The sequence below is a fragment of the Lineus longissimus genome, chromosome 10 (assembly GCF_910592395.1).
Source record: "Lineus longissimus chromosome 10, tnLinLong1.2, whole genome shotgun sequence".
NCBI classification, from domain to species: Eukaryota; Metazoa; Nemertea; class Pilidiophora; order Heteronemertea; family Lineidae; genus Lineus; species Lineus longissimus.
This window is the reverse complement of record NC_088317.1, coordinates 2995594-3005980: the sequence shown is the minus strand read 5'-3', so window position 1 is coordinate 3005980 and position 10387 is coordinate 2995594. Positions and strand designations below refer to the sequence as shown.

The window sequence follows — 10387 nt, the reverse complement described above, 5'->3', positions numbered from 1 at the left end:
TGTAGCGTGAGTCAGCCTGGTTTGCAAAGAATTTGGCAAGCTCTCTCACCAGTTTAGTCAAAACTTTACTGGGAACTTTGATGGTTACCATGGTGAACTTTGACACGTGCCAAGCAAACTTCAAACTGTAGCCAATAAATGGCTCTCATTCTAGCAAACTTGATGAAATCGACTCAGTCTGTGATCTCTGTATAAATACTCTGTCTTTTTACCATTGTTCAAAGGGTACCCGGTATAATGGAATATGGCCTTCTTGCAAACATGCAATTTTAATAATTTTGGACTTTCAGTCGGGAATTGGCCAATTAGAACACACCTTTCATGCTTGTTCAGCATAGAAAGCATGTGCCATGGAGCTTACATGACTTCTGATTGGCTAATGCTTGTGCAAAAGTCCCAAATTCCTGCTTAAGTGCTGAATCATGAAAAACCAAAATCAGTGAATAACAACAGATAGATTTACAGTGTGTCCCGTAAAAACTCTGTGGTGTCGATGTTTAATTCCTTTGTACTCGTTGACAACTAGCCCAAAACCTTTGGACTGATATGCAATTGATTCAAGATACTCCAGTTTCACAGATCTAAGATCAATTCTGAATACTCGAGCCAAGTCCCACGACAAGATATTATGCACATGGTATTGAGATGCCATTCAACATGTGCAACTGAGATTGACAGTGGACAAGTGTCACCAAGTTGTCCAATAGTCATGTCATGGCCTCGTCATTGAGTCGCTTTTGAAGTTATCAATGAGAAGTGGTCTTACTTGCAGATCATTGAAACTGGAGTTTGAATTAAGGAACCGAAGTTGGATGTTTTTTTTCCAAAGTTATGATATTTGTAGTAGGTAATGAATTTGTTTGGCTCTGTAATGTTTATGTGAAAGGTGCACTGATTTCATGTAAGTGAGTTTTTGGGAACTTGCTCGTTGGCTGGCTGGGCTTCTGCTCGAAACGGCACGGAAGAATACAAAACGCCTCTTTCGTATAAACTTAGTCAACTCCGACTTTTATTTCCAACAAGTCAAATATATAGCCAAACAATTACATAAGTCATCACATAATGCATGTAAACTAGTGAAGGCCTTTTAAAACCGGGCCTTAAAACATTGCATAAACAAGTGCATAACTAAATGATTCCCCAACAGTGAGGTCCAAAACAAGTGATTTTTGTTGCGGGGACCTGTGATGATAATTGCATGACACAGCACAGTTCCGGTAGCTCTGACTTTATTTGGATGTAAATTACACGAAGGCGGTTCCCCTTTGAGGCTGGTGAATTTATGCAAGTGTTTTGAAAGGAAAGTGGGTTGGATTTTTGAGTTTATATGCTGTACGAATATTAGATGTTGTACTTTTGTAGAAGTTTTTAAAACCATGTCAGTCCAGAGTGGGCAGGCTGCTGTATCTTTGATAATCATTGGCTGGTGATGATCATGTGACAAGAATGTGTCAGTTTGATTGGTTCTTGATGTATCTTATGACAGAAACATGTATTCTGATTGGTCACTTATCTGAATGGAGCAAATGCATGCATTCTGATTGGTTGTACGTTGTGTCATGTGACATACACACCATATTTTAACCATATTTAGTCAATTGGTCTGCCTCCATACATACATGTATACCAATGTTAAGTTATTACAATTAAGTTATAAATGTTTGGAAGGTGTTTTCTTTGATGGTGCTTCATGACTTGCCAGGTGGAGGGAGGAATCTCGGCTTATTTCATCAACACTTTAGTGACAAGAAGTATTGAAGTCTTCTGCAATGCGAAAGTGTCATGACAGTTACATTCTAACCATAAGGGTGTGCTTTATTGTTCAAATCATCATCTTTACTGCCAAAATCATTCTCATCTTTTATAGAAACCACGCCTGCCAAAATACTAGGATCTCGCCAAAGAATATCCATAAAGTACACGTAGAATTAGTCTCTAGATTTCGACGCCGTACTTCTTGTAACATACATAAGTTATACATTTTTATGTGGACCTCTGTAGCATTGAGGGAATCGTTTGTGGTCAGAATTTAATCATTTAATGTTAACTATCTCATTGAAATATGTCTCACACAAATCTACAGAACGGAAATGCAGGAGAGCCTCTCTATTAGGGACAACCTTGGGACTGACAAGTGCTGTCCTTAATAGAGAGGTGTTCTGATTAGAAAAAATAAGGGTAAAATAGTGATGCTATGTAGTTTTGGAATCTCATTACAGTAGTGTCTACTTGGAGAAAAGTCTATAATAAATTTGCTTTTAGTCAGGAAGCTTCTCTGTGCTATGCCTATGCCAAGACTCTGATGCACAGGGTAGCTCAAAAATGTGCATAGATGCTTTTTTAGGTGCGAGATGTATGCAACATAAGGTGCCCTATGTGAATTGGGAATCAACGTTCATTCGGTAATGAAATTGTTACGACTTTTCACCTAGAGACCGTTGTCCATATTTCCGCATTGTGACCTGATTGGACTAAATGACTCTGTCAAGTCATCAGCTGTTGTTCTGTACTCTGAACTTGCAGTTTAAAACTATACATATAATGTAAATAGGTATAGGCTGTAAATGTAGTGTACAAAATGTCATTGTACATGTATTTATCCATTTGTAATTTACATTTTATGAATTGAATAAACTTGCTTCAAGTCAAAACTTTGCCTTACCTCTTATAAATAGTGGTTCGAGTGCTGCGGATTATCTGTGCAAACCTAGGAGTTGTCAGGTGGATATTGAGATATCACATCCCATGTGACAATTGTGGTCAGTGTTTGCAAGACCAGTTATTACATCCGGTCCTTCCCGTATTACCTCAGGTGGTGCATGGGAGGTACCAGGTTCAAGAACACTTGGAAGATTTTACAAGTCTTGTGATTGGTCATATGTGAGTTTGCATGGCCAGTCTTGTCGGGGACTTTCAAGTGGAAGCTCAGATGACACCTGATGCCGTCTTGTACAAAGTACCGTGTCTGGGCTCAAGTAGACCATGTTTCATGCGACTTTCTTCAAGAGCACATTAAGACTGCAACTCCATTGATTGCTAAAGGCCCTGATGCTATCACCTTGTACCATGTACCATACTTGGACCCAAGTATACTGTGCTTGTTGTGACCGTATTCATGAGCACATTGAGACTATTACTTTATCCATTTTAAAGAGTCTTAACACCTTCAGTGCCTGTGTTTCACCCCCAACACCCCCTTTTCAGTCCCCCAGAAAAAAAAGTATCGTCAGGACCTTGTACCTGCGGTATAGAAGAGACAGCCAAGTACGTTGTACCTGTCTTCACAAGCATGGTGAGATGATAGCTCAGCCTAAGGCAGTAGGCCCTGGTGTGCATGTCATCTGGAGCACAGATGTTAGGTCAGTCAGTCCAAGACAGCACGTCCCAGATGATTGCTGTGGGAGAGACAGGGCTGTGAATGTCTTCCAGAAAATTGCGAGATGCTAGCTTAGACCAAGTCAGATTGGAATAACGTCCAGCTTATGCATGCATGTCAGAGAGAAGTCAGCTCAATCCAAGGAATAGGGTCAGGGCCTTTGGCAAAAGTCATTTCTAAAGAACACACAGTCATCCCTAGCAGATGTACAAGATAGGGCCACGGTATATGAATCCGCAGGACATTTGAGTTTGTGGGAGACTATGACTTAGTGGCAAGACGAACACCAGGGCCTGTCACCTCCAAGGTCATTAGTCCACTACATCAGGTGATAGAGGGGGACTCTGACAGAGTGACCCGCTCCATATTGGCAAGAGTTGCCCTCTCCGTCAAATAAACTGAAAACAAGGTGTTTGCTGCAAATACTTTATTTTTTGAAATAAACTGTAAAATACAATGAAGTACCGTACATCGTTGAATATAAGCAGCTCATCCTTAAACAAGAAACTAAAACCCTTCATAATCAGATAATAAACTTTCCTTAGTATTTGAACAAGTTATACATATTTGAGACTTTTATATTAATTTGAACTATTTACAAAATTGTACAAGTAAAACCTACTTCGGGCAGTTAACATTCAAACTTAGCCTATACATGTATCATCGATCTCTGAACTCTTAGTTACATTATATTCAGGCATGCTTGGTACACGTTCAGTGTACATGGTACAGCCGTCTGATCTGAAGACGTAAATGACGAGGTTTGGGTGTGCTCAATCACGTTTGTTTAGGAGTTAACTATAGCACAGCACTGAACCTATGTTTATCCTACAAATTCCATAGCAGCTGGATCAAGAGTAAAGTCTTATTCCAACAACTTAAAGAACTTTGAATATTTTAAACTAAATTTCCACTGTGAAGACAGTTTAAGGAATGGATCAAATCATTGAAGTAAAATTTGAAACTATATCAGTTATTGAAACTAGAAATTACATTTACATGTACACAACATCCACCTTATCTCATTTGGGTATCAACTCATGGTCAGGTCAACAAGCCTTTGAAGACATCAAATTAGTACATGTAATACTCATATTTATAACTTAAACCTAGTTTTAGTTTTAGAATTAACTACCAGTATTGTAAAGAATCTAAATACCTGATTTAGATAAATAAAACAATAATTATTCTTGATATTTACACGTAAGAACAATATTATTACACGACATACACAGAAACTTAAAATTTCCTTCATGGATGGAAGAAACCAAAGCCTCCCGCAAACAAGGGAATCTTGCTGCAACAACCTACAATACTAATTGGATTATTCGTCGGGTCAAATATGGCAGAAGTCAAAATCACACTTCATTGTTTAGTCTGAGGGGTTTCAGAATAGAAATTGATACCTGTGTTGGTACTGGTAGTTTTACCAAACGCTGCTCTTTTACTGGTGGAGCTGCTCTTTTGCCCAAAGCCTCAACTGCTGCCCGAGCTTTGGCTTACCATTTAGCTCCACTCTTGTGGCACTTGGTGAGACAATCAATACTGACAGTGGGTATGAATTTCTTTGAACACACACCCTCCGTTGCTGGTTCAATTCCTTTAACAAGCTGCTTAGTTTAAAAGTCCTGCATAACTCTGTTAAACCTCCCAACAAATTTAACCAATAATAAATCTCCCCAAGCGTAACAGTGCGACTGTAACCAATATAATACATACTTGTACACATATTGATGTAGTTGATGAGTTAATATTATTAACAATTATTAGTGAAACAAATTAAAATCCTATGTACACTTTGGTTTTTTTTCAACAGCAGATTATAAGAACTCTGGCAACTGGCGAAGATCTTGGAAAATTTAACATAAAATGAGTAGCCATTCTGACATCAATGCCTTTCTTTGTTGCTTGTTTGATGCAACATATCAATGTGTTTACTTGAATCCAGTATTAAACTTAGGCAATGGGTGATGACCTTCTTGACCACACTATGGCATGTCTTTACCACAAGATTTACAAGTCATGTCGCAAGTACATTTTACCACTGAGGAGGGGTCGTACAAGAAATGCATTGACAGCGGCATGAAGCTAGCACTTGTCGGATGCCAGTTGTAGTGTTCATGTGCTGTTGTTCTATTATGAATCTAAGACTGAATAGCACCATTCAATTTGACACATGAAATGACAACTATTTCTCTCAAAAAATACTGCCATATATTGCTTCAATTAAACCGAGTATGCATCTCCAGAAAACAAAAATGTGTTGAAATAGCTGCTCCTCTTTAAATAGTTGGCAACAAACCACTCTCCAAAGAAGAGGTTACGAGTTTTGTCAGGTTTGATTGAAACAGCTTGTAGGATCCGCCATACTTGGAAACCTATTTGATGCCCCCGATACTTCTTTTTAGAAGATTAGAATAACGTTTTCGACTCGTGTTTCATCAAAAATAAAACTTTGTTTAAAATGCTTGCCTGATACTTGATACCAATATCATTTACATCCATTACTTTATACCAACCCTAAAACTAGAGAAATTTTCCTTATACTTTCAATTTTTTATCATATTTTGTGCAAAATATACCCACAATGCACTGCGGAGAGTATTTAAACTGGCCAAATCGACCGACAAGGCTATGTGAGTGATGCGATTTATAATGAGGCCTCCAATATCATCCTGTCATCCTCGGCATCAAGTGATTAAAACCTGAATACTTCTGACGACCTCCCAGAAACATCCAAGTGATTTCGAGATGACGTCACAGAGGTCAAATGGGTAAAAATGTTTAACACATACATATATAATATTGATACATTATTCTTAGAAGAAAGTCAGACCTTCAACTTCAATTTTGTAATGCTACTGCAGAAGGCACTAAACTACGAAGCCTGGCTATTTATCGTTGCCGAACTCCTTGCTCTACGACGGAATGAATACTCCTCGCTACTCCCTCGCAACCGGTACATCGAAACCTGGCTCTTGGCCTCGAAGTTGAACTGCTCCTGAAGTTTTAACGCCAAGCGTCGGTCCATTGTTTCCAAATCGACGTCTTCATCCGCTAAATCAGCCGCGCCAGAATCACCCGACTTCTTGCCAAACATCTCATCAGACGCTTGTTCAAACTCGGAGAACTTCCGCTTTTTCTTCTCCTTTGCAACATTACTACGAGTCTTTCTACATTTCCTATTTTTAGCCACCCGCTCTCCGATAGAACTGCAATCAGAATCGCAATCAGATTTGAGTCGTTGCTCGCGAGCAAACTCTAAATTTGTCTGACTTTTAGACTGTTTTACTTTCTTTAATTTACCAGTTGTGACTTTCTCCCCATTTCCATATTGGACGGTATCGCCATGTGACCCCCTAATTTTCAAGTCAGTTTTTCTATTATTTTCCGTACACAAACGATCATTTGTGTCTGCATTATAATAATTGGCACCTCGAGTACGCAAACGCTTCTTAGGTGGCGTACAAGTCGTACTCAGTTCCGTATCGATCATATTCTTCAGATCACTCTTCTGTCTCTCTTGCGAACTTCGAATCCAGTCCTCAATCGTGCGAATGCCAGAGGGCGTTCCTGGAGAATCTTGGCCGAGACTCTTCTTTTTCACACTCTCCGCAGAACACTCCTGAGAATTCCTCACCCGTTTTTTATTTCGACGCATACTATAAACTCGAGCGGGACTTTTCTTCACACTCTCTACAGAATTTTCAACACATTTCGGCACCTCAAAGTTATTCGTCGCCATCTTTTCTGCCTGCACAACTAGAGGTTCATTTTTAACACTGTCCGCTTGATGATTTTTGGTTATACATGTGGTATTCACAACATTAAAGTCCTCAGGTAGTGTAAAGCTTTCCATGCGATTTTGCTCAATAAAATCAGCTATTTGTGCAAAATGTCGTCTATTGACACCAACACTACTGTCACCGCTGCCATCAAAGTTCAGTTTCTTAGAAGCTTGCGTGAGCGCAGGCTCTGGTGGTTTACAATTCGACAGACTCGTCCTGGGTTGGGACGGGCTCAAGGGATGTGGGACTAGATCACCGTCAGTCTCAATACCTTTAGAATGGACCTGAACTTGTTGGAGACGTTCAGCAGCTAAAGTTTGCAACTGGCGCTTGATGACAGGACTCAATTCCATCGACGCCTGAGGTATTGAGTGTAAAGGTGGAGACTGGCACAATCGTTTCTTCAAGTTCAGCGGCGTACAAACAACAAATGGAGGTTTGATTGCTTTACCGTTTGGAAGCCGTTTTGGAGGAGTCCGTGGGCAAATTTGAATCGGTTTAAAATGAACCAACTCGTGTGAAATACTGTCGCTACTTTCGACGCTCATGCTACGTTTTCGTTTTTCCTGGGAACTCGTACAAGGTTCATCTTCGGATGACTGGTGCAGGAGGGCAAAAGAAGGGGTGGGAAGTCTTTCTACTGTTACACTCAAAGAACGCAGGGAATGTTTCGTGCTTGCATCCCCAGAGGCACCAGCCCCAGAACTTGACGGAACTGGAGTATTATTTTCACTACTGTCAGTGATGTTAATGACAGGTATCGACATGATGGGAACAACGGAACTCTCTCGACTCATCTCTGAATCAGAACTCAGAACTATCACTTCACGAACGCTCGGCGATTTTGTAGCGGATACTTCAGACATGTTAGCACATGATGACAACATCACATCGGGAACTGGCGAGTCCAGCTCCTTGACTTTACTCTCATCAATCAACAGCGGACTGTACAGCGAGGATGACCGATTTGAAGGCGGGCTGGTCAGATGTGGATAGAGGTTCTGGAAGTCTTCGCCAGGAAAGACAGCACTTGACTTGAAAATGTGTTCAGCTAGATTAGCACAGGTCTTTTGGAGATCTAACCGAGATGCACCAGAACCAAACGACTTGGCTGGTTGCCTTCCCAAGAGTTTTTCTTTGTCGCCAGCAATGCATAGTTTGCCTTCAACATTGATTAAACCAGTGTCAGACTCCATACTTTTTTCAATGGGCACGACACCTTGCAGGTATTCAAACACATTTGGAGCGGTCACAAAATTTTCACTGGACATTTTGGCACTCGATTTAACAACATTCCTACCTGGCAGGCAGGTTTCCCCAAGTCCGCCAGAACCGGGTGGTTTTTGCATATCGCTATAGGCTGCACTAGTACTTGGCTGCTGAGAGTCTACAACAACATTACTGGAAGAAGTCTCTAAAAAATGTCCTGCATCACTGGTGCCAGCAGTGGCACATTTCTCCTGGCGAATCTGACTCTTAGGTTTAGTTCGAGATTTTGAGCAAGGAAAGAAGAGGCTGGCACTACTAGGCCTTAGGGCAGGTTTGGCACTTTGTACTTGAGGGCTCGTATCACAGCTGGATGGTCTCCTGCTTCGACTGACGAATTTATCTAGAAGTGTAGGCGGTCGATGGCGAGTTGTACGGACTCCAGGAGGTGAAACAACTTCCTAAAAAAGAAAATTTGCTCAGTTTTACTATTATACCAATAAAAAACACCTTGGCATCTGCATGTAATGTGTTATGCTTAAAGCCCTCCAGCCAGAGAGGGAGAGGCTATTGACCAGAATCATTTCAACATAACAACTCGAAGTCTGAACAACTGTTACCTTTCTGAGTGCCTCCTCCAGCTGCCTAGCCAACTCTTCATCCGTCTGCTCAGCATTTGCTTTTTCATTCTGCCACTTGTTCACCTTCCGTAGTTCTTCTTCCTGCAGTTTACGTACCAGTGTTTCACTAGCCTCAAGCTCGGCTTGTTTTCTCGCTTCTTCTTCTTCGGCAACCTAAAATAACAAGCAATGCTTGATTAAACCACATACTGATCTACAGATGAGGCAATATTTCTATCATTACAAGAGTCCACTCATCATTCACTGACAAAAACTGATTCAATACCCAAGCTCGAACATTTAAGCAACAGACATTGGTAGGAGCACAAGTAATCACAATGTGGTTCAAGTCACTTTACCTTTTTCAGTTCCTTTTCATATTCTTTCCTGATCTCTCCCGGCTCGGCTAACCTAAGGCAACTACTGGCTCTACTGGATGCTGAAAATACATAGTTGTGATTGAATCATTGATACCGAGTGACTTCTCATGGGATAATCAATAGTTCAAGGCTACTAGTTAATAAGTTATACCCACTATCCCGTTATATTGTGCCCGCAAAAATGCACAGGTAACATTACACTAGTTTTTGTTTAAAGAGAATCTTTACGACTTTAGGGCCCATAGAAATAGAAATATTTTTGAACTAAAACTTTTAAAAGTTTAATGTTTACAAAATATAAATCAAGGATTTCTACTGTTCTTGCCTGCCAAACAACCAATAACTACCTCTTAGATCTTCATCAGTATCATCAGTTCCATCTAAACGCTTCTGTACATGGTCTGGAAACAGAGTTTTGATTTGCTGCCACCGCTTTTCGTCGACAAGGCATTTTTTGCGTGAAGCTTGTCTACTCCAAGTTGCGATCCGAACTCGACACATCGGACAACACATACTCGATTCCTCGATATTTGAACGGAAACAGGGCATACAAAGTACATGTTTGCAGGGTAGGGAGACTGGTTCAATAAGAATGCTTAGGCATATAGGGCACATACAATCTTCAAGGGTAATATTGGCATTTTGATCGGTAGAAGTTGTGGCGGGATCCGTCCTGTTTTCGTTTAAACAGGACGCCATTTTGGTAATCGCTAAAATCGTAATCTGCGCAGTGTTTTGCGCAATTTCCGCAATTAATCATTCTCCGCAAAGCTTTTCAACCTTGAACCGAACACTTAACACTTAAATCTTTGCTGTTTTCTTCTAGTTATGACATAAAATTCTGCATTACATTTATCATTAGTATGTAGAATGCTTTAAATATGTGCAAACTAACTTTGTCATCAGACTATTGATGGTATTTCTGTGTTTTGTAGATGGTTTTCATTTCACTACTGAAGCTGAGATACGAGGTTGATTTAGGAATTCCATTGAATGACGTCAATAGGAAATCACAGT

General features: G+C 40.3%; 1 protein-coding gene across 1 annotated transcript; it reads right to left on the bottom strand.

Moving 5' to 3' along the window:
- Window positions 1–3788: 3788 nt before the first annotated feature.
- On the bottom strand, window positions 3789–10066 carry LOC135494397 (uncharacterized). Its single transcript, XM_064782327.1, has 4 exons — window positions 9718–10066; window positions 9350–9429; window positions 8991–9164; window positions 3789–8831 (listed from the first exon to the last, which is right to left on the bottom strand). The coding sequence occupies exons 1-4, from the start codon at window positions 9983–9985 to the stop codon at window positions 6255–6257; spliced, it is 3099 nt and encodes a 1032-aa protein (XP_064638397.1). The 5' UTR covers window positions 9986–10066; the 3' UTR covers window positions 3789–6254.
- Between the last annotated feature and the right edge of the window lie 321 nt (window positions 10067–10387).